At 53.4% G+C, this 24,429-nt stretch overlaps 2 protein-coding genes across 2 annotated transcripts; both read right to left on the bottom strand.

Annotated features, from left to right (window-relative positions):
* Positions 1 to 340: 340 nt before the first annotated feature.
* On the bottom strand, positions 341 to 10,192 carry Ren (renin). The gene is made up of 9 exons (XM_076832191.1): positions 10,095 to 10,192; positions 7,095 to 7,245; positions 6,431 to 6,554; positions 5,609 to 5,727; positions 4,479 to 4,675; positions 2,284 to 2,403; positions 1,773 to 1,917; positions 1,406 to 1,504; positions 341 to 502 (listed from the first exon to the last, which is right to left on the bottom strand). The coding sequence occupies exons 1-9, from the start codon at positions 10,190 to 10,192 to the stop codon at positions 341 to 343; spliced, it is 1,215 nt and encodes a 404-aa protein (XP_076688306.1).
* Positions 10,193 to 20,964: 10,772 nt separating this feature from the next.
* On the bottom strand, positions 20,965 to 23,564 carry Kiss1 (KiSS-1 metastasis suppressor). The gene is made up of 2 exons (XM_076872924.1): positions 23,462 to 23,564; positions 20,965 to 21,296 (listed from the first exon to the last, which is right to left on the bottom strand). Exons 1-2 carry the CDS (start codon positions 23,562 to 23,564, stop codon positions 20,965 to 20,967), a joined length of 435 nt encoding a protein of 144 aa, XP_076729039.1.
* Between the last annotated feature and the right edge of the window lie 865 nt (positions 23,565 to 24,429).

The following is a 24,429-nucleotide window of genomic DNA, read 5'->3' as shown; positions in this document are numbered from 1 at the left end:
TTGTGTAAACAAACTCCACCAAGCCCTGTTGACAACAAACAGATGGCATCATCTCTGCATGCAGGGACCTGTGCAACGGGGTGAATTGGAATTTGTTTGGTCTTTGTCACATTCCTATTCACACATGACCATGCAACTTCCCTTCTCTGTTCCAAACGCAAGTAAATCCAGATGCTATGGATCATGAACATGAAGTCTTTATTCTCAGAGCAGGGAAGGGCTGGTGCAGGGGGCAGGGCAAGCATCTAGCAGGAGCTCCACATCCAGTGTCCCCACATGAGCGTACAGGCCAAGGCAGACACTCAGGCTGAAGTCAGGGTTTCCCCAGGCAGCGGAGGGCTCAGCGGGCCAATGCAAAGCCAATACGATTATTATGCCGATCAAACTCTGTGTAGAACTTTCGGATGAAGCTGGCACCCAAGGCCCAGATGGGCCCAGTGGGCGGTGGAATGTCCAGGCCATGGAGGGCCAATGTGCACAGGTCCTCACTACTGTAGGGGTCCTGGCAGGAAGCAGGAGGGTTGTTGTACTGCTCAGCAAAAACCAGCCTCCCTTTGCCCTTCATCTGTCTCAGCAACATTCTACCTTCCCTCCCACATTCACCTTGGGCCTTCATCACATCTTGGCCATCTGAACTCTGCATGGATTGCACCATGTGCTAGAGCCAGGCAGGCAACCCACCAGGCACTGAGCTGCATTCAAGCACTCACGGTCTGGCTTTAGCTTCTGACCCTAGACGTGTGATTTCTCTAAGCATAAGAAGCACACGTCTATAATCCCAGCAGCTTGGGAGGCTGAGGCAGAAGGATCGAAAGTTCAAAGCCAGCCTCAGCAAAAGTGAGGCCCTAAGCAACTCAGTGAGACCCTGACTCTAAATAAAATACAAAATAGGACTGGGGATGTGACTAGTGGTCAAGTGCCTCCGAGTTCAATCATCAGTACCAAAACAACAACAACAACAACAACAAAACCCAGACTCAGCAAGACTATCTCTAAATAGAGTTGGGGATGTTCTTCGGTGTTTAAGTGCCCCAGGTTCAATCCCTGCAGATATATATATATATATATATATATATATATATATATATATATATATATATATGATTATCAGGAACATTTGATGAGAAAATGGATGGTGCTAGAGGGACAAACCAAAGACAGTGATTCACAAATATGGCTCCACCCTGGAACTCCCTGGAGAGCTTTGAAACCACACTGCCCAGGTGCCACTCCTAGCTGTTCTGGGTTCACAGGTGTGGGGTGGGGCCTGGGTACTGGGATTTTTAAAGGCTCTGCAGGTGACATGAGCAGCCAATTTTGGAAACCATGGCCTAGCATGTAATCTATGCATTGCGACTTATCCCCCTGCAAGGGTCCCTGCCCACCCTTCCTCCCTGCGCCTCACCTGTAACACATAGTCGGCACTGGTGAGCGTGTAGGCCCTGCCTCCCAGGTGGAAGGAGATGTCAGGGAGGGTGGGCACCTGGTTGCAGTTCACGACATACTGGGGAGGAAAGGGGTCAAGGGAGCCCTTTTGAGCGTGGGAACTCTCAGCAAACCACGAGCCCCACTTGTGACCTGACCCCTCGCTGGAAAGTATTATGCCGGCCCTGCCTCCAGGAGGGACTAGCCTGGTGTGGAGAGAGTGAGAGGTGACAAGGAGAAGGCCTGAAATGGCCTCATTTGGGACCTAATGTTACCTGGGGTGATTTGGGGACTTGGTCCAAGAGGGTGCTCCCCCCACCCTGGGACCCCACCCCTTAGCATCTTACTTCATCTGTGCTTTGCTCCTTGGCCCCCAGGGCCTCCATGACCAGCCTCAGGGAGCTGGTGGGACCCGAGATGTAGGATGCACCAGTGTCCACCACTGCCATGCAGCCCTCCTCACACAGCAAGGTGACAGACCCTATAGACACCCTGCAGGGAGGCCACAGTCAGACAGGCAGAAGGCTGAAGGGCACCCCCAGCCCGCTTATTTTTTCTGAGTGAGGATGGTAACAGGAGGCCATGCGGTTGGTCTGGTGATGCACTGGAGGAGGGGTGAGGCCAGAGTGGACGAGGGAAGATGCCCCCGCCCAGCACAGGGCCTAGTGACTCCTCAGCCCTGCCTAGGCCCCCTCCCCCACCCTGCTCCTCAAATCTGTCTTCTCCATCCTGCACAAAGCAGGCAGAGAGCAGTGGGTGGCCACCCCTTATTTGCAGAGAGGGCAGGATGGTAACCCTGCCCTGTCCCCACCCAGCCCACCCCCATTTTGTAGAGTGGAGAAGGGAAGGGCTCCTGACCCCTTCATCGTGATCTGCCAGGAGCCAGTCTTGCTGATGCTCACGTAGTGGAAGTTCCCTTGGTAATACTGGGGGTCACTGCCCCCCAGCACGAGCTCTCCCCCTAGCAGGTGGGAGTCCCTAAAGGAGAGACCAGCAGATCTGAGATTCAGCGACAAGGGAGAGTTGGGCGAGGGAACAAGGAGGGGCAGATGGCAGGGCTGGAGCCGTCTCTAAGAAGCATGAAGAATGGGGTGCTTCCCCCCTTTCTGGCCCCTTCCCAAGCCCAACCAGAGGTTTTCAAGGGTAGTCCAGTTGTACACCCCCCAAAAAAATTCCCCAGAGAAGTCATAGAAAAGGAACAGGCACAAGGCAACCCCTTCCCTTAGGTGAAGCAGAAATGTGGGTGGGCTCTGGGGAGGCCACGGGGGCGGGGCGGGCAGGGGTGTGGAGAGAGTGGGATGGAGGGGCAGAGATGGCACCTGGTGGGCCCAGGCTTGCTGAGGAGAGCTTTGGGTGCAGGGGGCACGTGGGATTCCGGGTGCTCAGGGAGTACAGGGCCATGTGGGAGTTTCATCTCCTTACTTAGAATTTCTGCAGGGGAGGTGGGGGAGGGGGAGGGAAGGGGGAGCTTCATTATTTCAGGGGAGCCTCACCAGTCCTGCGGTTTGGCAAGGTGGATTAGGCATGTTCTTTTTTACCCTTCAGGCAATGGAGTCACCCCAACAAAGTCACTTGCCTGAAGTCACCTGGGCCTCAAGTAGACAGGGCAGGAGCCAGGGCTCCTGATTCCTGGTGGGGAGCTGACTTCCCTTGCCTTCCTCTCCTCCATGCTGCACAAGGCCTCCAAGGGCTCAAGGAGCTGGTTTCCAGAGCGTGCGTGTATGTGGTGTGCTTTTCTAGAATTTGTAGATGTGTGCACGTTTTCTTTCGTGAGAGTGTCGATTCCTGTGTTTTTCCTCCTTCTGGATGTGTGTGCATGCAGCAGTGGCAAACTCCCTCCTGCCCTCGCCTCACGCCTCAGCTTCTCTCTGCATGTCCCCTTCTTCCCAACCCCAGGTAAGGGAAAGACCTCTGCTCAGCAAAGTCGGCCTTCTTCCCGACCGTTGGACCCTTATCCCTTCCGCAGCCCTGGCTTGTGTACCCACATTTATCGCCTTTTCACATTTTCAATCTCTTGCTTTCCATGGCTTCTTCCTCCTCCCACAAGCATTGCTGGAGGATCCTCTAGCATTTAAAAACACCCACCTCCCGTCCCTGCTTCTCTCTGGATCTCACCCCACACCCCCTTCCTTGCTGAATTTCCCAGAGCAACCTACGTTCTGTGACCTCCACTTCCTGACACCCACCTCCACCCCTTAACTGCTTGCCCTCAGGCCTTGCCCCCCTCTTCCTCTAAAAGGGCTCTTCCCAAGATTGCCCCTGACTGCAAAGCCACCCATGGTGGCCTTTTCTCAATACCTCCCTTTTTGTCACCAACCCCAGACTCCTCTTACCTCTGAGATCAGTCTGGACTCTGCTCCTCCCCTCCAACTCATGCTCTTACCCATACAACCTTTCTGTTTCCAGCTCAGACCATCTTTCTAAACCCAGCAGCTTGAAGCAAATCACAGCCCTACCCGGGAGCTGAGCACAGCATGTCAGCTCAGCCTAGAATTGAGAAGCACCGTGGTTTTCAGCAGCATGGCCCTGGGTGCCCATCACACTGTGGCCTTTCTTCTTCCCTGTTACACTGCAGGCTCGTCTGCCATGTTCACTGTCCTGGCTGAGCCCATCACAGTGTGTGGTGCATAGCATTGATTGGATCAATGAGTGAGCAAATGAATTCAGAAGCCGATAAAGGACTAAAGTTGGCTGTCTGTGTGGGAGGAGCCATCATCCTCGGAGGCAGCATCTCCAGCCTGCAGTAATCCCCACCCGATATCCTCTTGTTCCAGAGCAGCACTATCCATTAGAACATTCTGCCACGATGGAACTGTTCTACACTGCACTATCCAATATGGTAGCCACCATCCACTGTGGCTGCTGAGCACTGGAAAGGGGGCTAGTGCAACCAAGGAACTTAAGGCTTTTGTTTACTTAATTTTAATTCATTTATATTTCAGTAGTGGCCTCCATACTGGCTAGTGCAGTGCTGGGTACTGATTGACCATCTCACCACCAGCACAAAAATCCTGGCCCAGACTCTGCCCTTGGTCCCGGAGTCAGGAGCCCACCTGCTGTAGTAGACAGAGAAGACGTCTTCTTTCAGAACCCTCTGGGAGAGGATGTGGTCAAAGACGGGGGTGACACCCCCGACGGCCTGTGCAGGGAAGCCCATGCCCAGAACCCCATCAAACTTGGCCAGCATGAAGGGAATCAAGGGCAGCTCTGTGACCTCTCCAAATGTCTGTGTCACTGTGATTCCGCCCACCTGTGGGAAGAAGAAGCAGAGGAGACCAAGCCCACCGCTCACACCAACTGGGGTGTGATCTGAGCTTCCACTCTGGGAGCCCCAGGGACACAACTTCTCTGGGGTACAGCCATTTGGGGTAAAATTATTTCATCAATACCTCCATACCCACATACACACATAGCCTCTCCTTCAACAAACGTGTGCTGTGGGGTTCAGAGAGAGCTGGGGTGGCCGGTGGCTGCTAGGGCATGGGCTGTGAAGGTGATCCTTCCAGGCAGTGACAGAAGAGAGACCAAGAATGTCACAACCCCTCCCCATGGCCTGCTTTCAGGCCCACAGGCCTGGGCCTCAGTCCCCACTGCCATCGCAGTCTAAGGATGTCTTCAGCACAGGATTTCTTCCACCCCAATTTCACTGACAAGGAGAGGAGAGAGGGGCTCACAGGTTTCCTTTGAGTTCCATGGGTACCCCTCCCCACAGTAAGGGCTAAGCAACTCCAGAACGGGAAGGGGTCAGACACCAGCCCAATGTAAAAGGAAGCCTGCCCTGACACCAAACCCCAGACTCTAACCTCAGCTGTGGTGGACCCTAGATCTAAGCCTGACCCCAATATCAACAATATCCTGGTTTTCAGTCCAGGGCCTGGTTCAGAGTCCAGTCAGAGCAGGTGACCTCAGGCAGGTTCCTGGGCTGCAGGCTTTGGAGCTAAGACAAGCCTTACATGCAAATTAGATGCAAATGCCTCCATCCATCACCCAAGGGTGGCAGGGAGCCTGGGTTTGCTCCGCCGCGCTTGTGCTTCTTTGCAGCTCCAGCTAGAAGCAACAGGGCTCAGTTCCCCAGGTTCTGAGGTGGGCTGAGTGTAGCTGCCCCCAGTGTAGCCTAGAGGGGCAGCAGGGGCCTGGGGGCAGGAGGGCAGGTGGTCAGATGGCCAGGGGCAGCCTCACTTACAGTCACTACGTCCTGGCTTAGGAAGCCTTTGACCTTCCCTGATCCGTAGTGGATGGTGAATTCCGTCCCATTCTCCAAGTAGCTGGAGGATTCTGAGGCGTCGTAGAGGCTGTGAATCTCTGGTGGAGGGACACAGACTCAGGCCTGCGCAAGAGCCGCCCAGGCAAAGGGCTTGGAGGCAGGGTGGGTTGTGGGCACAGCTCGTGTGGCTAGGAGTTAGGTGTGGAGATGGGGTGGCCCTGAGGCTGAGCCTTGGAATGTGTGCTTCATGCATCAAGGGCTGTTCCTTGGGCCTGGTTCCACGCTCACATCTTTGAGACTTTTGTCTCCAATGAAGCATTGCAAAGGACTTGCCCACTCTGATAATGCCAGAGAAAATTCTGGACCTGGAGAAAGTAAAACTTAGTGGAAGACCCCAAGGGCCTGGGACAGGTTTGAGAATTTGGTCCTGTCACCTAGCGATTGTGAGGCCCTGGGTTCAAACTCCTCTATTCACAGGTTCATGTGCACACACATCCAGGCGAGAAGAAAGGAAGGGAGGGAGGGAGGGAGGGAGGGAAGGAACTTGGCCCTGTCTCAGTCTCAGGGAGACTGGAGAATGGCTTCTGGGTAGTCAGGTGGTTCCTGGAGCTGGCTATTTGAACTCGGTGGTCATATCAGGAAAATGGGAGACAACTTCCTTCCTGTCAGGGTCACTAGGCACAGGGGCAGGGAGGAAGGAGCTGATTGGTAGCAGGATGGACTTGGCTGGGGTGGGGTAGGACTGCCCGAGGGTGGCAGGGAGGGAGGTTGGGGGCAAGCGCCGGGGGGTCCGTGTCTCACCACAGGCAGTGTAGAGGGGGCTGCACTTGGTGGAGGGTACCCAGAGGTTGGCTGAACCCGTGTCAAAGATGACCTTGAAGGTCTGTGGTGGTGTGCCGATGCCGATCTCACCGTAGTACTGGGTCTGTGGGGGTAAAAGGAAAGAGGGTGCTGGAGGGGCCCAGGGACCCTTGGGGCCTGGGGTCTTGCCTGCTTCCATTCTTGGCTCTCAGGGGAAGATGATGCAGATCCTACAGCCTCTCTGGGTTTCCACTGTCCTGCAGGCAACTGTGGGGATGCCTGGCACTGTCCCCTGACATCTCAGGAGATGGAAGTTTCAACAAGACAAGGAAGCATAGTAAGAACAGTGAAAACTAATCAGCCCCGAGGAGACACCAGAGCCGGAGCCGTCGGGCTGCACGGAGACAGGCCGTGAGGCCCAGCTGCACACCCCTCCCACATCCCCCCACCAGGGGTGCCTGGCTTGAGACCTGGACTGATTCCAACCTAACACTGCCTCTGGGTTCTTTCCTGCTCTCTGCACCTCAGGCTTTCCAGATATAAAATGGGGTTTTTCTGGAGTGTTCTGTGGTTCTCAAGCAGAACCCGGGGAGAAAGGTCCTGGCAACAACCAAAATGCAGTAAGTCCAAGGAAGAAAGGAGATGGTCAGGGCCAGGCACTCACGTCCAGGTAGTTGGTGAGGACCACTGGTGAGGTGCTGTTGCCAAAGGAGAGCCGCCTGGTGAACTGGCCCCACTCAGCACTGAGCCTGGCCATATCCACGCCTCGGTCCTTCAGGCTGTCCCGAACGGAGGGCATTTTCTTGAGGAAGATCCTGAGTGGAAGAAGGAAATAGAAGAGCCCTGTACTCCCCCACAGTGAAGGGAGAGTCCTGGGCACCGACTTTTAATACCTGTATGCTGACCATAGCCCAAGCACCCAAAACTCACTTTTGGGCCCTAGGGCTTCTGAAGGAGGATGCACAGCCTCTGGGTCACCTGTATTGGTATTAAGTCATCTTCAGCCAACTTCCTCCTGATGTTTGATTTTTATTAGACAAGGCTGTTTTTCCTCCATCCACCCATCCATCCTGTGTTGAACACCTACTCTGTGCCTCACTGCACTGGGTGGATGTAAAGACCATCACTGCCTTTAAGGAACTCCAGCAGGCGGAGAAATAGGAAACACACTGAGGTCCCCTCTAGTGGGTGGAGTCTGGGGGCCACGCTCCCACAGCCCTATGCTGGATGGGAGATGCAGTGCCATGTGAGGCCTGCAGGTGGCAGCAGATGCACACAGCAGACTGAAGGGTCAGGGTAGGGGGATGGGGAGGGGGAGGGGATTCCAAGACCCCTGGGGACAGGCATGAAGCCTGGGCTGTGATGGAGTGGACCCATTGAACTGGGTTGGGCAAGGACCGGCCAGTATCTCCAGATGGCAGTGTACCTTGCCCTTGCAAGATGTGTCTTGGGCCTAAGTTCCAGACCCTGGACTTCTGGTACAGATGCCTTCCAATCACCTTTGGCAGGTGGAGTTAAGAAGAGAACTCCGCAGCATGCTGAATTGCTTGGGGCAGTGCCAGCCATAGCGCACACATGCCCAAGCAATCCTCCCGACAACTTGGCAAACTGGCCCTACTGTTTGACAGACAGGGAAGGTTCTGGGGGTGGAAGTAGCTCCCAAATGGTAGAGTAGGGATTCCAAGCTTGTGTCTGGCCCTCTTTCCCATGCAGGGTCCCCTGGGCTCCCACGGGAAGGCTTTCTGCTGGAACCTGAGGAAGATGTCTCTAGCTGGTGGCCAAGGGGTCCCAGGATTGAAGCCCAACTTCAGTGGCTTTCCCAGACAGATGGAGAGGCCCTTTTACTTCTGGGCTGTGAGTGCCCCGTACTTGCCCTCTCCATCCCTCCCCACACTCCAAGCCCACTGTTGACCCTCCCCTCATTTTGCCCATGAATCTGAACATGACTTTCCTGCCTATCTAGGTAACACTGTAGATGAAATGAGCTATATGCCTATCACATTTGATTTTACTTGATCCTTAGCTCTCTCAGGTGATGGGTGCTTTTCTTGGTCCCATTTTACAAATGGGAAAATGGAGGTTTGACTCCAAAGAAGCTGCATTTCCCTTGTTAGCTGCAAAGAGTCTCTGCGTTGGACCTTTACTTTGTTGCCATTTCTCTTTCAGAAAATCCCTTCCTTCTCCAGGCTCCCAACTCACTTCTGTAATCCTTTGAGGCTCCGCGTGCATCCCCACCTGGCAGCTTGCCCCAAGGACTCCAACCCGCATAGGCATCCCTTACCTTGGCTCCTGCTCCATTTCCCCTGGGTCCTTCCAACCAGCACACCACACGGCCCATGGGGGTAGTGCTCATGGCAATGAGGACACTGTGGTTGTGGGGACATTCTTGGATCCCCTTGCTAGCTGTGTGATTCTGAGCATTATCTAACCTCTCTGGGCGTCTTCTGAATCCCCATTAGCTCCTCCATATAAATGGGCCTAATGGCTCCAGCTAACTCAGAGACTTGCATGGTGCTGTGCATGGAACAGGTGGCAAAGTAATCTTATGGCTGTCCCCAGATTTGGCTCCCTCTCACCCCTTGCCTGATTCCCTTCTTCTTATTCCATGCTTTTACTTCCCTCTACCTGTATCCTGGGGTGGGGCCGCTGGGACCCATCCATCCTCTTACCCCACACCCCAACCCAGCAGCTGAGAGCCTTAGAGAGGTTGGAGAGAGGCTTTGGAAACAAAGATGGAGTGTGTGCTGAGATTCAGCCTCTTCCAGGGGACCTCCCTGAGCCTCAGAGTCTTCATCTGTAAAATGGGAATGGTGAGCTGTGGGGACATCATTTGGCATGGGACACGTGAAGAGCTCCTGTGAAATACCAGGCCTTGTATAGGCTGAGTAACGACAGCTGCTCTTAAGCCCTGCCTGCGCCCTTCAAGACCCCCCTGTAGGCCTCATCTGCCTCCTGTTTCTCCATGAGGCCTCTGGCTTTGCCTCCCACTTCTCCAGTCTTAGGGACTCGCTTGTGGGGCCTGGCACCGAATGGATGTGAGGGCTTTCTCTGCGTGCTCGGGGCTGCAGGAAGCCCTCCTCTTATGGTTGGTGATAATCCGCCGTGTGTTATTAACAGCATCTGGGTTCTTACCGTGGGCACAGCAAGACGCTCATAGCCTTACCTGCATTATCTCATTAAATCCTCAAAGCAGCCCTAGGAAGCAGGTTCTGTTTTCATCCTTGTTCTTAAAAACAGTGCACTGAGACTCGGAGAGGTGAACCTGCCCAAGGTTTCAGAGCTAAGGTGTTCTTCCAGGGGAGGAGAATTAAAACCAAAACAACTCTACAAGACTTGCTCTTAACTATTCGATAGACTTAACTACCCACCCACTTCTTAATCATTAGACTGTGAGCTACTTGGGGGGAAGGGCATGTCTTAATCATCTCTGAGTTCCCCACAGTGCCCAGCAAGGAGCTCTGGGCGGGAATCAAAAGCTCTAGGAAGAGATTAAGAGACATGACCTCCAGGCCTGAGCAGTGTCGCGTATTGGCTGTGTGACTTTTGGCCAGTCCCTTCACCTCTCTGAACAGTACCATACCTCCCTGACTGGCTGGTTGTGAACACTGGGTGACCCCACGTATCTGAGAGCTCACCCCTGCCACCCCCTCTCTGCCCAGGTTACCGTCGGAAGGAGGATGTGTCCGCAGGGAGACCGAAGGTGCAGGAGCCCCAGAGTACCAGCAAGAGTCCCCAGCGGGGCATTCTGCTCCGTCTGTCCATGTTCCCGCTCCGTCTTGGGCTCTCTCTGGGATCCACAGAAGCCTGCGGCTCCTGAGCCCTTCTTTTATACACTGTGCACTTGAGATGGCTTTGCTCCTGCTCTGCCCTGATTTATTACCTAGGGACAGACGGCAGGGCAGCCAGTCATAAATCCCACCCGTGGGACCAAGCTAGGTGGGTGAAAGGTGACCAGGTCTCAGAGGCAGAGCAGAGGGGCTGGAGGAAGGGGCTGTGGGAAAGCAGCTCTGTCCCAGTGACGCCAGCAGCCCTCTGTCTGGCGTGGCCTTGAGACCCCAGAGTGGACAGAGACTGATGAGGGGCAGCAGCAGTCCTCAAGGACAAAGTCCGGGCCTGGGCCACCATAGAGTCTGGGTTTCCGGCCCCCACCTGACCCCAGCCACGTCCTGTGTATTAGCCTTGGCTTTGCCCCTGGCTCCTCCCAGGCTACCTCCCAGGTTCCCATCTGGAACGCGGGGAACCTTCCTGGCTTGTTCCTCAGTGGAAGAAGCAGAGCGTGGTCTCACATGGCGGCAGGGAGCTGGGTGTGCATTCTCCATGGACCCGGTGTTGGAGGGAGGGAGGGAAGGGCGGCTCTCAAGGCCTGGGGAGGCAGGAGACTGTGGGGCGCGCTGGTCTTCCAGCTCCTCCTGCTCCTCCTGCCGGGCCCTGCCTTCCTTTTGGCCCCTCACTCTGTCTCCCTGCTTTGTCCCTGTGGCTTTGCCAGTAGTCTCGGAGCTCCCCAAACACACCCCTGCCGGAGTCCCAGGATGAGTGCTAACATGTCCTCTCCTGGCTTCTCCGTGATCACTTCTCAAGGCCTATTTCAAACATCACCACCTCTTCCTCGAAGCAGGCCCGGGCTCCACCTGGAGCAATGCTTCCTGCTGGGGCTCTGAAGCACCATCAGGCCCTTCTCTGGAGCAAAACCTCCACTGTCCTGTAGCTGTTTTTTGTTTGTTTGTTTCTTTTTTTACATATGTATCCTCTCAGCCAGGCACAGTGGTGCACACCTGTAATCCCAACAGCTCAGGAGGCTGAGGCAGGAGGATCGCAAGTTCAAAACCAGCCTCAGCAACAGCGAGGCTCCAAACAACTCAGCGAGACTACAAAATAGGGCTGGAGCGCCCTAGCCCAATCCCCGTTAACTAGCTCCCCCCTACCCCAAAATACATAGTGTCCTCTCCCTCTGCCCATAGTGCGGCTTAATATTCATTAAACAAGTGAATTGCCAGCGGCAGCAAAGAGCCCTGAGCTAGTTCTCAGGGACCTGGGTTCTAGACTTCACTCTATCATGAGCTCGCTGGGTGACCTCAGGACTCTGCCTTCCTCTCTCTGGTCTCTGTTTCCACATATGTGCCATGCCGAGGATGACTGGTGGGCCCCAGGCATTCCAAATCCTGTGCCTTCGGGGGACAGTTCTTTACACTGTCTGCGGGCAGAAAAGAGGTGAGGAACTAATTTCTGTTGCTCAGAGATAACAGCCTCCTGAATGATAGGCCCTGGTGGTAAATTTTCAACCTTGATTGGCAGTGGGGGAATTATTTGAGGACGGGGAAGACGTTTTGAGAATCCCCCAAAGGCGGGAACCACTTATCAGATTGAATGAACATTGATGAAGCGGCTCTTGGGGCCTGGAGTGCACTTTTAATCCTGTTTCATTCATTAGCAAATATTCATTGAGCCTGATATTAGAGGCTGGAGTGACAAAAGGTGACAGAGAGAGGAGGAGAGCAGTGGAGGCAACACAGAACAAAACAGCTATTTTTATTTATTTATTTATTTTCTGTATGGGGATTGAAACCAGGGGCGCTTAACCCAGCCCTATTTTGTATATTATTCAGAGACAGAGTCTCGATGAGTTGCTTAGGGCCTCCCTAAATTGCTGAGGCTGGCTTTGAACTCACGATCCTTCTGCCTCAGCCTCCAGAGCCGCTGGGATCACAGGCGTGGGTCACCACACTGTTTTGAGAAGTTGGATTGTAAGAAAATGACAGGGGGTGACAGCTAGAGGGGAATGAGGACCAAATGAGGGGCTTCTCTCTCTCATGATAGGAGGGAGGCGGTTTATATTTAAAGGCACAGGAGGGACTCCGTGGAGAGGAAGGGCTGATCTGCACAGGAGATCGCTGTCCGGAGGTTCCCAGGGTGGGGAAGCCGGGGTGGGCACCCCCTCTAGCGGAATGGGGTGGGGGGGTGTTAATCTGGGAGCTAAGGGACTTCCTGCCTGATGGCTGGTAGCTTCTCTGATAAGCAAAGCCCTCTACTGAGAGCCAGGGGTGGGAGTGGGTTTGGAGGCGTGAGGCAAATGAAGAAGGTTGGAAGTTATCACAGAAAATGGGAAGAAGCTGACCTCGGGAACCCGGGGGGTTCTGCAGGGGACCAAGACGTGTGGAGACCAGGATTCCACAGGAAGCCAGTCTGCTGTGCCACCACCCTAGTGCTCGGTGGCTTGGAACAGATACAGAGAAAGGGCATGGCTGGCATCCCCCAGGGTTGCGTGGTCAGAGATGAGGGATCTAGGGTCTGAGCAAAAATGTCATGGAGAGGCTGTGGGTATGGGGTGGCTACAGAAGGACGGGAAGCTGAGCTGGGAGAAAGCCAAGGACCATGGCGGGAGAGAGGAGAGGGTGGGTGTTGACAAGAGGGGACCCACAAAGCTGGGCGGTGAGGAGGGGGTGGGGAAGTGGGGGATGGGGCACCCGAGGAGCTGAGAGGCCAGGGTACAGCTGGGTCACCGTCTGCGTGGTTGGTGATGTCATCGGGAGTATCGCAGAGAGCACTGGGTGCGTAGGTCTGTAAATCAGGAGCCAAAGTCTTTGATAGATGACGGGGCAGGACCTGCAGATCCAGGAAGGACCCGGCCAAACAGCCTGTGATCAAAGGAGGAGGGTCACCTCCCAGCGTCCATGTCGGCCTGGGAAGCGGGTGCATGGTACCCAGCAACAGTGGGAAACCAGGAGCCCGGACAATTTGCAATCAGTGGCAGGGTGGAGCCCGCAGCTCCCACACCATATCCTCATGGGTGCCGCCATCCAGGATGCCTGTGCCCTGCTCCTGGCTCTCCCACCGTGAGACTCCCTGCTGGTGGAGGGTCTGTCACGAAGCTCAGGAGAGTGGCTTAAGAGAGAAGCTCCCCCATCTCCCCCCCAAAAAAAGACTGAGGCCATCTTTCCATCATGGTTGTGACCAATGAGGGTGACTGACTACCCACCCTCCCTCTTTCTTTCTCTTCTCTCCCAAGCCCTAGAAGACAGGGAACAGGGGCAAGGAGGGACCAAATAAGCAGGGAAGGGCCCTGGGAAGCTGGGGTCAGCCCCAGGACTGCTCAGGACCCCAGTCCCACCAGCCACTTTTATTGAGCACCTACAATGTGCTGTGCACTTTGAATATTGATGTCCTTTGGTCCCTTAGCAACCCCATGAAGTGGCCAGGGCTAGTCCCCACTTGAAGATGGGAACACTGAGGCTGCAGAGGGATTAGGGAAGGACCAACTGATGGCTTCACCTTGAAACCCTCTCTCTGTGGCCGTGAGCATCAGGGGTGGCTGGAACAGCGCAGGATTCCAAAGAGAGGGGCGCTGAGCTGGGGCCAGGACAGGGGGAGGGCTGTGGACCCAAAAGACTCACACCCCACCAGTATGGGCACACTTACCCCCACGTGCCCTGCGACTGACCAACCCCCGCAGTGCACACAGGTGTGAATGAGAAGCGTGACCTTGCCAGGAGAGAGAGGTGAGAAACAATAACTCCACCCCTTCACATAGAGGCTGGGCAGACGGCGAAGCTGCAGGGAGCAGGACAGGCCAGGAATCCTGTCTAAGAAGCAAGGGGCCCTCAGCTTCTCCTGGGCTCAACTCCAGCACAGCACCTGACGGAGGGGACCCCCATCAAGAAGCACAGCCGGGGGCCTGGAGGCAGTTAGCAGGGAGGGGGGGAACTGGAGGTGAGTCGAGGACTCTGGAGCAGAGAAGGCCCAGGGTGACCGGAAGCCCTTGAAGGACTTTCTAAGAGGAGCAGAGCCAGACTGATGCAGAACTGTGTCCTTGGGCCGTGGCGGGAGGAGCACTTGGCTTCAGTTCCCTTCTAAGGGAGTGCTGTCAGCTGCCCAGCATGTGTGTGCCCGAGACCCTGGACAGTCACGCTGAGGCTGGCACTCAGCTGCCAGGGAGCTCCATGGGGGGGCAGGGCTGCCCCAGGGCCCCCCAGCTCTGGGGGTTCCCTCTCTGCCCAGCTGTCCGCCCTGTTCCTCTGCCATTTCTGCTGGGGTGGGGTGGGATAGTCCAGAAGGTTCTCCTTCCCTCTGACTTCCGCCTTCCGGTGTCCTGCATCGTGGGACAGAAAGGAAAGTGTGCAGGTCCCTTATCAGGTCATCTTCCAGGCTCTCTTGGTCCAGGGGTCCGGTTATTCTCACAGAATTGTCCCCAGGATGCCCTGTCTGGGCCCAGGCTGCGTCACCTGGAGGTCAAGGTCAGGGATTGGAGCGAGTAGGGGCAGAGGAGCGGTTTTATGGCTCCTGCCCTCCGCCAGCGGGGCAGAGCAGTTCGTGAGAACCAGTCAGAGGAAGCATAAATCCAGCCTGAGCCAGATCCTCACATCTTGCTTGGATTTCACAGCCAGCGCAGAGTGGAATCGGGAATCTCAGGAGATGAGTGGTGCTGAGGGGTGCTCTTACCGGGGCCCCAACTCCCACCCTCCTCTACGATAAATGACTCCAAGGGAATTGGGGTGTCGGGGGTAACCTTGGGAGGTCAAGAGTAGAGGGAGGAAAGGTTAGGTAACATAAAGTCCAATTTATGTCCAATTTGAAACAGACTTGGATTTATTTATTTATTTGGGTACCAGGGATTGAACTCGGGGGCACTCGACCACTGAACCATATCCCCAGCCCTATTTTGTATTTTATTTAGAGACAGAGTCTGACTGAGTTGCTTAGCACCTCGCCTTTGCTGAGGCTGGCTTTGAACTCATGTTCCTCCTGCCTCAACCTCCTGAGCTGCTGGGATTACAGGCAGGTGTCACCATGCCTGGCCCAGGCCTGGATTTCTTCCTGGCCATCAGTATTCAGTGGGAAACTCTTACCATGGCCTCTGCTCAGAGAAAGGTAGGAAGAGTTAGAGATTGATGCCGGGCTCACTAGCTCATGCCTGTAATTCCAGCAACTCTGGAGGCTGAGGCAGGAGGACCACAAGTTCAAGGCTAGCCTCAGCAGTTTAGCAAACCCCTCAGCAACTTAATGAGACCCTGTCCCTAAATAAAAAATAGAAAGGGCTGGGGATGTGGCTCAGTGGTAAAGCACTGCTGGATTTAATCTCCAGTACAACTCCCTCCCCCACAAAAAATAGAGCGATATAGAAATTGGATTCCGTGTGTTCAGTGTTGGGAGCTGGGCATCTCTGGGCTCATCCTGCTTCTGTTTCTAAAAAAGAAAATGGAGAAGCAGGAGAGAGCAGAAGAATGCCCGCGTCGCCTCTGTGTTCTACCTGTCCTCCTCATATCACGCTTTGCTCCACGTCCGTCCCTGGAGGACCCCAGCTGGCTCCTCGGAGGAATTTTTCAATCAGTGGGGAGCCCCGAGCTCAGCAGAGCTGAGCAGCTGGGACCTTGAGAGGGAAAGAAAGGCCCGAGTGGGGCTTAATGAGCATCCAGGGCGGCCTCGTGTGGGAGGACGGATGGACGGAAGGGTGACTCAGAGCTCTGAGGAAGGCAGGCGTTGGAGCTGGGCTGGAGCTGGGAGGAGAGGACCAGACGTCCTTAGCTGTTTATTGTGGGGACCTTGGAGGGGGGGGGGATTCAGCCATTGGGTTGGGGTGATCCTAACCTGAGGCCTGTTCAAGCAATGACCCAGGGAAACCAAAGGTAGGTCATCCGGGTCTTGGGAGCTGCAGTGGCCTGGATGGAGGAGAGGTTTGGCAAGAGGAGTCCGGCCTTGGCGGGAGAGCCTGGTCACAGGGCAGCCCTGGGGACACAAGGTGCACCCAGTACCGGGCTAGAGACAGGAGAAACTGCTTTTTCCCAACTGGCCCTGGGGGTCTGGTGTCAAAAAACCTGGAGGGTTTCTTTGTCAGAGAAGGGTGTGGCAGAGAGCAGCTCATGGGGTGTGGGTGGGGGTTGGGCTGAGTAGGAGGGGCACACTGTGAGCTGAGTGTCCCAGCAGAAACATAGCTGGGGGTAGGGGACAGCTGGGGAAAGTCTGGGTCTTTCCTATTCCTGACCTGGATGCTCCATGAGCTCCCCCTTCAATCTGAAAACCCATGCCCTCTGTTCCGTGCAATTCCGTGTCCTGCATGAATTCTTGGGTCACTTTTACCCTTCCCTTCTTCTTTTTTCCCTTCTAGAACTCATGGTAGTAGGATGTGCCAACATTCTTTTTGTTTTCCCAAGTTTTTAATATTTTACCTCCTGATTTCTTTTTGTCCTACCTTGTAGATTTCCTTAAGTATACATTCCAACCCTTTTATTTCTTTTTTTAATTTTCTTCTCCTGTTCTTAACTTTCAAAGGTCCTTTCTGATCTGCTTCTTCCTGTTTTTATTGCTTCTACTGCTTTTTTATGGAAGCAAAATTTTCTCTCCTCTTCCCCCAGAGGATAATAATCACAGACTAATTTTTTTAAAATGTTATCTCTGAGATGAAAAATTTCTGAAGATCCATTGCACAACAGTGTGATTATAATTAACACTAATGAACTGTACACTGAAAAAATGTTAAAATGGGCCGGCAATGGGTGGGGCGCAGTGGCGCCCACCTGTAACCCCAGCAGTTTGGGAGGCTGAGGCAGGAGGAGCCAAGTTCAAAGTCAGCCTCACCCACTTAGTGAGGTCCTAAGTAATTTAGTGAGACCCTGTCTCTAAAAATATATATATATTAGAAAGGGCTGGGATGTGCCTCAGTGTTTAAGCACTCCAGGTTTAATTTCCAGTACAAAAAAAAAAAAAAGTTAAGATGGTGAATTTTATGAAATTTTTTTTAACCACACACAGAAAATGATCAATCTGCTTTCTGCATTGTCTGTCTGCCCTGTGTTTGTTGGTTTTGATCTCCACTTCCTGGAAACTCAGCATACCCAGGCAAGCCTCAAAGGCTGGAGCACCCCACCGTAGATGCAACTCTGAGCTGGCTTTTTCCTGGGGCTCCTTCCTCTATCTTTGGACTTTTATCTGTCATCTCCTGTCAGGAGGCACGTAGCTACTGCCTGCATTCCTGGAGCAGAGAGTGAAGGGGCTGGGGACTCACCAAGCAAGCATGCACAGTCCCTCTCTTCAAGGGTCTCTGTCTTGGTCCTCACTGTGCTTATTGTCCCCAGATAGGAGCACTGCACTGTAGTCCTCCCTAGAGACAGCCCCCCGCCTCTTCCCAGTGGGGGAGTGGGAGACTGTGGCTGTGTTGGGCTCAGAAAGTCTAACCTCACGTGCAGATTTTTAGCCAGGCCCCCAGTTTTCAGTTCAGGCTTCATTCCTACCAGACACCTTCGTGTCCAGAGGGGAGGTCCTGGGTGACGGTCAGCAGTGTCCCTCAGGGGCCCCTCGCAGGTTCCATCACTCAGCCAGACCCTCTGTGGAATTACCATCTTCAACCTCTTGCTTCATTTCCCACCTGCTATGGTCTCCTCTCCCTTCTCTGTCCTGGAGGGTCTATATTGCTCTTATTTCTTATTTCAGGAATTAGGGAGAAGGCACAAATGTGTCAAAAATGGGACTTTTTACCATCTTGTGAGGTTACAAGTTGAAGGAATATTTATAAAGACTAAAATGGATGGATATGAGGGAAATGACTGGAAATCAAATCCTGAGGTGACGAATAGGGGGCTCTTTATTATGTCCTGGTCCCCCCAACAACCAAAAGCAAGTCCTGCCCCAGACTCCCCACTCTGAACCACACAAGCGCAGGCAACCACGTTGGCCTGGGTGTCTTTGAACACAGAGATGGAAAATGGAAGCAGGTTCAGAAAGTGAGGAAGGCACACTAGCTCTCTTTGGACTTAATGTCCTTCAGCCCTCCTGACCAAGTTTGAGCCTGGGGAAGTTACTAGAAAAGACCAGAGGCCTGGCCCCTGGCCCCAGGGAGGAGGCCTGCTGTGGGGTAGACTTGCACTGGTTGTCCACTGCTTCCCAGGACTATACCTCGAGGAAGGGGCAGAGGGTTGGGTCAGCCACCCAGCCATACTTGAAAGGGAAAGAGAGCCTGCAGCATAGAGTTTGCAGTTAGAATGTGGGAACGCGTCCGACTCTGGGCACTAGAACTTTCTAGCTATGTGATGGGGGCATAGCCTCTCTGAACCTCAGTTCTTTCTTCTATAAGATGGGAATCTTACTGCCCGCCTCTAGGGGTTGTTGAAGCTGGAGTGAGGTAATCCTGCAGTCCTAAGAAATCACCTGTGGGGTTTTTAAGAGTGTTGCTAAAGGCAGAAATCTCCCTGTACTGCTCACCTCTGTCCTCCATATTTCTTTCTACAGGATGGGAGAACAGCCCGCTACTATTATGGAAGACTTACCAAAAGGGGTGAAGCCAGGGAAAACACCCTTTAGCTTCCCTTGACAAAAGATGCCCTCACCTTCCTGATTTCTCACCCCTTGGGCTCTGTTCAGAGATCTCGAGAAGAAGTAGATTTGAGTGCCCCTACCAAGCTCTGCTTCCAGGTCTTTAGGTTCCAGTGTTCCAGCTCTGAACCTGTCCGGCAGCTCAGAGGGTAGCTGGAAACCCCTGTGGGTCAAGTCATGTGCCTTTTGGAGTCCCCCAATCTTCTCTCCACTTTCCCTCCAATCTGAAGAGCAGGTTCAGGGTTAGACTGGAGCCACATAAAACCAAAGATCCCTTTGGGAGGGGATAAATCCCACAGAGATCGCCACCAAGATATGGGGTCAAGAGCTGTAAAGTCAGAGCCTCACAAGTAGCAGTTCTGGGGCAAGAAGCACGGGACAGGCCACCGGCTCCCTGCCAGCTGTCTGTGGAAGCAGGGCCTCTGGGTCAGCCAGAACAGAGACCTGGGCTGTATGAGAGCTGACAGGCCTGGAATGTGTCTGGAGGGGCCCACACCACACGCAAGGACACGCAGGCGCACGCATGGAAACGTGCACAGTGTCTGATGTTTACCCCTCTCACACACAGACAGGCCTGCTTGAGGACTCGCTTGCCTGTCCTGCCTTCAAGGCCGCCATCTTCCTAAATTGAAGGCTATGAGGAAGGAGTAGAAGGGGGTCATCTTAGAGACTTTTGTAAAACAGACTAAGAGCAAATTGTGGAGACCCATCAGCCTCCACCTACCCAAGGCTCGGTTCCAGGGGGCTAGGAGAACTCCCCTATAGGTGCTGAGTTTATGATTTTTCTTCAGAAGGTACAGAGAGACACACCCCCGGCTGTTTGGGGTAGAAATACCCTTCTGAATATCAACAATGACACACTGTCATGACATGCTCCGACGTGAGCTCGCAGCAGTATGGGTAGTTTGAGAGATCCTGGAGGGCGATTTCAAGGGTAAAGATGGGGGTGGGGCAGGTTATCACGTTCCCTTGGCAGCCTATCTTGTTGCCATAGCAACACAGCTCTGCCTCCATCCTGTGGAGTCCTGGTTTCTGTAATGGGTAGAAAACTGTGGTGCTTCACGGTATGGGGGGCGGGGCCCATAATCCCTCTGGGAAAGAACATTTCTATCTCAGACCAAGCAGGATAGGGGGACCCTAGGAGCTGTCTTGTAGGTGTGAGGGCAGATTTCCTGGGGTTTTCCTAATGACAGGGTTTACTCTTTCCTACTGAAATTTCTCCTCCCTAGCTATTGGGTCCCCAGGATGCCCCAGGGGGTTGAATACCATTTCTTGATCTGGACCACCATCTCAGAGAGGCACAGCAGTGCACAGAGCAGAGTCTGGTGTCAGGAGAGCTATTAGGCTTGCCACTTGCTGGCTGTGTGCCTTGAGTGCGTGACTTATTTTTATGGATTTTAGGGTTCTGCATGTAAGGATGAACTAATACATGCCTCTCTCTCCCCGGGTGGTTTATGAGGATGAAGAGAAGTGACAGTGTAACATGGGATCCAGTCTGGCTTTCCTGGGGAAGGGTGGATGGCTGGGTCCACTGTTGGTGCTCCTTGCGTGGCCAAGCACCCCCTCAGAGAGCTGACTGTGGGGCTCAAGTGATGTTTAACCCTTGGGGAACAGGTAGTGGTTGGCACTATTTTCCAGATCAAGCTGTTCAACTGGCTGAGGAAAGAGAAAGGTACTTAACTGTTCTACGCCTCCTACTCAGTGTATGGGTCTTGGCCCATGTCCCTCTGCAAAATGCTACCCAGTGCTACCCATCTGCAGGGGGGTGAGCCTAGGAATTAGGAGAATGGCTTTAGAATGCTGGGTAGAAATTGGATATTGCTGAAACATGCAAGCAGCATTCAATTTGGGCTTCTCTTTAGTTGTTTAAAAATTGTTCAGGTTCCCAGTGGTTCTATTTATTTATTTATTTGTTTGTTTGTTTGTTTGTTTAAGTGTTGTGCTGAAAAGGACCGGGAAGCCAGCAAACTGGTACTTCCTCACATCTAGTTTGAGAAGCACTGAGCTTGACGACACCAGAGACATCTTAAAACCAGCCCAAGATGCCATTAAGGAGAACAACCTCGTCAGCGCTGCCTGCACGAATCAGTGGCTAATCACAGCTCCTGAGTTGGCAGCGTTCCGTTTATTGCCTCAAGCAGAAGCTCAAGTCCCCCCTCCCCCCCCCGCTTTGTCTAGCGCACCCCCACCCCCACCCCCACCCTCCGCAAGCTCGGCCTCTAGTCGGGGTTTGAAGTTCACTGCCCGCACCTGCGCCCCGGGCCAGGTTCAGCGCCTCCGCGGCGGCTCCCAGGCGCTGTCTGCCGCTTGCCATAGCGCAGGCCGAAAGAGTTCCAGTTGTAGGAGGACAGGTCCTTCTCCCGCTGCACCAGCACCGCGCCCCGGGGCGCGGGGATCAGGCGACTGCGCGGGGAGCAGGGACCCATCGCCTGGGGCCCCACAGGGCTCTCGCCAGGGGGACACAGCGAGGCCCCCCGAGGGCTCGGCCCGGCTGGAACAGGCTTTCTCTCCGTGCACCGCAGGTCCTGCTCCCAGGGGTCCAGGGCCGTCAGAGGTCCTAGTCTCTGGCCTAGGACAGATAGTACAGGGTACAGAGAAGACAGGGAGGTAAGGCCAGGGGCCAGGAAATATGGCTTTGGAACGTCCCCTTAAATCTCCCTCCCATGTTTACTTTTGGTCCCTTGACCGCCAGGAAGCTCAGTGCTAATCACAGCGCAGAACCGCACACCAACCTCTCAGCTAGGGTGGTTAGACCATTTGCCCTTCTCTCCTTCAACATGGCGTTGATTTCCAGTGTTTCCTAGATTATCTTAAATAACTTTTGTATGAATTTACTTTCTTTTAGGAAGTAAACTGGGTTGCGTTTGGAAATTAAGAAAACCAAAGTATCTGGGGGACATTCAGCTCTACCCCTCTTCTGGCTCTGCCTGACATCTGGGTTGTTCCCATTTCTGGCTCCCCATTGGACTGGGACTCCTTGGGGTGGGTGGCAGCCAAGTTCATCCACCTATCCCCCCACCTTCTGCAAATGCTCAAAACAGTGCCTCACACATAATAGGTCCTTGTTAAATATATAAAATATATAAAAGCTGCTGGGCACATGCCTGTAATCCTAGCTGCTCCGGAGGCTGAGGCGGGAGGATCACCAGTTCAAAGCCAGCCTCAGCAATAGCAAGGTGCTAAGCAACTCAGTGAGACCCTGTCTCTAAATAAAATTCAAAATAGGGCTGGGGATGTGGCTCAGTGGGCGAGTGCCCTTGAGTTCAATCCCCATTCCTCAGCCCTATTTTGTATTTTATTTAGTTTTCTAATGAAAAACTTGTAACAAATTAAGAAAGTGAAATCAAGGCCATTGTGCCTCCACACACCTGTGATCCAGCCCTGATCTCTGATAAAAGTATTTGTGACCCTCTATTAAGCTATATCAGGACCGATGAAAGCCAGGAATGACCCAGGTCACCTTAACTGGCTCACCTCCCCCACCCAGCAGTCATTTCTCCCCTTCATACTGAGGGTTAAAAAGGCTCATTTGGAGGGCACTTCACATGCAAGGCTCATTAAGTTCACTATACTTTTTGGCAGTAAAATAGGGCGGCCAGCTCTGAATAGACAATAAGTCAGCCAATTGTGCTAAGAGATTAGTGGAAAGGAGGCCTCCTCTGTGAGCTAGTGTGTGTTGGGGTGGGGGTTGGCTTTGTGCCTGGCTCCTCAATGCCCTGGCACATTTTGGAGGAGTCTGGACATGGTCCAGAGTTAATAATCATCTGTCTAGGAGGTCCCTCCCTCCTTGCTGAGGGTCAGACAAAGATGGGAGAGGTGTTCTCAGTTATAGCCTCTAAGCCAGCAGGAGGACCACTGCTCGGGCCACTGTGTGTGTGGCCTCCCCTAAAACCCTCTGCCAGAAACAGCCAAAGCCCATTATCCGTAGGCAGTGGTGGGGTTATGATATCAAATGTGCAGTCTGCCCCGAGTTCCATAGCTGGGAACCAGAGAGGCTAAGTGGCAAGTTTTCCCAGAAAACTGACAACCAAGAAGTGTTCAATCTCATGTACCTGCCTTGGGGACTAGCACCGTGACAGCTCATGCCAGCTTTTATATATTTTATATATTTAACAAGGACCTATTATGTGTGAGGCACTGTTTTGAGCATTTGCAGAAGGTGGGGGATAGGCGGATGAACTTGGCTGCCACCCACCCCAAGGAGTCCCAGTCCAATGGGGAGCCAGATATAGAAACAACCCAGATGTTCACGCTCTTGGGGTGTGCTGGCACCTAGTGCTTCTGCAGGTGGGGAAGTCTTTTCCCTCTTTGGGCCTCAGTTTCCCCAACTCATCAGTTTCCTGGTGAACTCACAAGATTGACAGGCATTAAGGGTCTATCTTGTGTTTAGACTTTTTTCAAATCCTCTTATAAAGGATCTGGATTCACTGATAAGAGAAGCTTGAATATTAAGTTCTTTCCTAACATCCACCCAGAGAAGTAGTCTGTGTAAGCAGAGAACACTTTGAGATAACCATGAAGGAGCTCAGTGTCTAATGAGCACCTGAGCCTAGGTGCGGCTCCTGATGTCGGTTACGGTGATAAACTGTCCCTCTTCTCCATGCGATGCACACGTGGCAATCTTAGAGGTCCATCAAATGCAGTGTTAGACTCCTATCAGTCGACTGGCTAAAATTGGAAAAATTCAGCCAACCTAATTTCTCAATGACCTGCCTTTCCCCAGACGATGCATACCTATGGGTCTAGGATCATCCACAGGTGCCACCTTTGCCAGTGGGTCCCCGAAGGAGGTGGCACAGAGGAAAAGCAGTAGTGACCAATAAATCAGTGCGTTCATTCTGATGAGAAGAGGCAGGTCCTGGAAGTGTGCTGAGGCTGAGACAGAGAGAGGGAACAAGGACTAGGTCAGATGCAGAATCTGGGCTAGTGCTGGGAGCAGAGGGGGGGGGGGGGCTTCCTGAAGGAGGATGGGTAGGGAGGAAGGAAGGATTCTCCGGTGGAAGGGGCAGGATTTCTCGGGTTGGAGAATGGCTAGGATTCTGAAGGTCAGATTTGTTTGAGAGGAATGCTGGAGAGGGGAGGGGAGAGATGCAGCGTGGGAGCTGGCAGGGAAAGGAAGTGGGGCAAAGTCTTTAAAGCATTCTCTCTGGAACCAGGAGCATGTCGGCTCTGCACAAATCCAGCCCTGCCTGAGTTCCACTCTCCCCTTAGCATGTGTCTTCTTGAGCCTGGCCCTGTTCCGTCCTGCTTTAATAGAAACTCAATTCTTTATCATTTCTAGGAAAAAAGGAAGGAAGAGGCGAGAGAAGGGGGAGTCATCTTGCTCTCTCTCAGAGCCCTTCACAGTCTGGAAGACCATCATTAAATTCTTATTGCCTATAATTCAGGGATGAGAAAAGCCTTCCTCTGATTTATCAGGTCAATTGTCTCCACAGTCTATTCTCTGTGGGCTCTGAGAGGATATGGATTGAATTGGCCTCATCATTTTGGCTGCTGAGAAGGGAGATGTGCATCCTGACCCCCATCCACCCCTCTTCCCTCCCCCGCCATCTTGCTCTGCCTGCTGCCCCCCGCCCCACTACTCCAGCCCCAAGTCCGGTTCCTCTTTGAAAAAGTCATCAGGCACCTTGATAGTATTCAATAAACAGGATTAAAGACAAACCTCTGAGGAGACAGGGCACTGTGCACAGACCTAAAGACTA

This window comes from Callospermophilus lateralis, chromosome 13, assembly GCF_048772815.1.
Source record: "Callospermophilus lateralis isolate mCalLat2 chromosome 13, mCalLat2.hap1, whole genome shotgun sequence".
In the NCBI taxonomy this organism is placed as follows: domain Eukaryota; kingdom Metazoa; phylum Chordata; class Mammalia; order Rodentia; family Sciuridae; genus Callospermophilus; species Callospermophilus lateralis.
The sequence above is the reverse complement of the archived record's forward strand: the minus strand, read 5'-3'. Positions and strand labels throughout refer to the sequence as shown.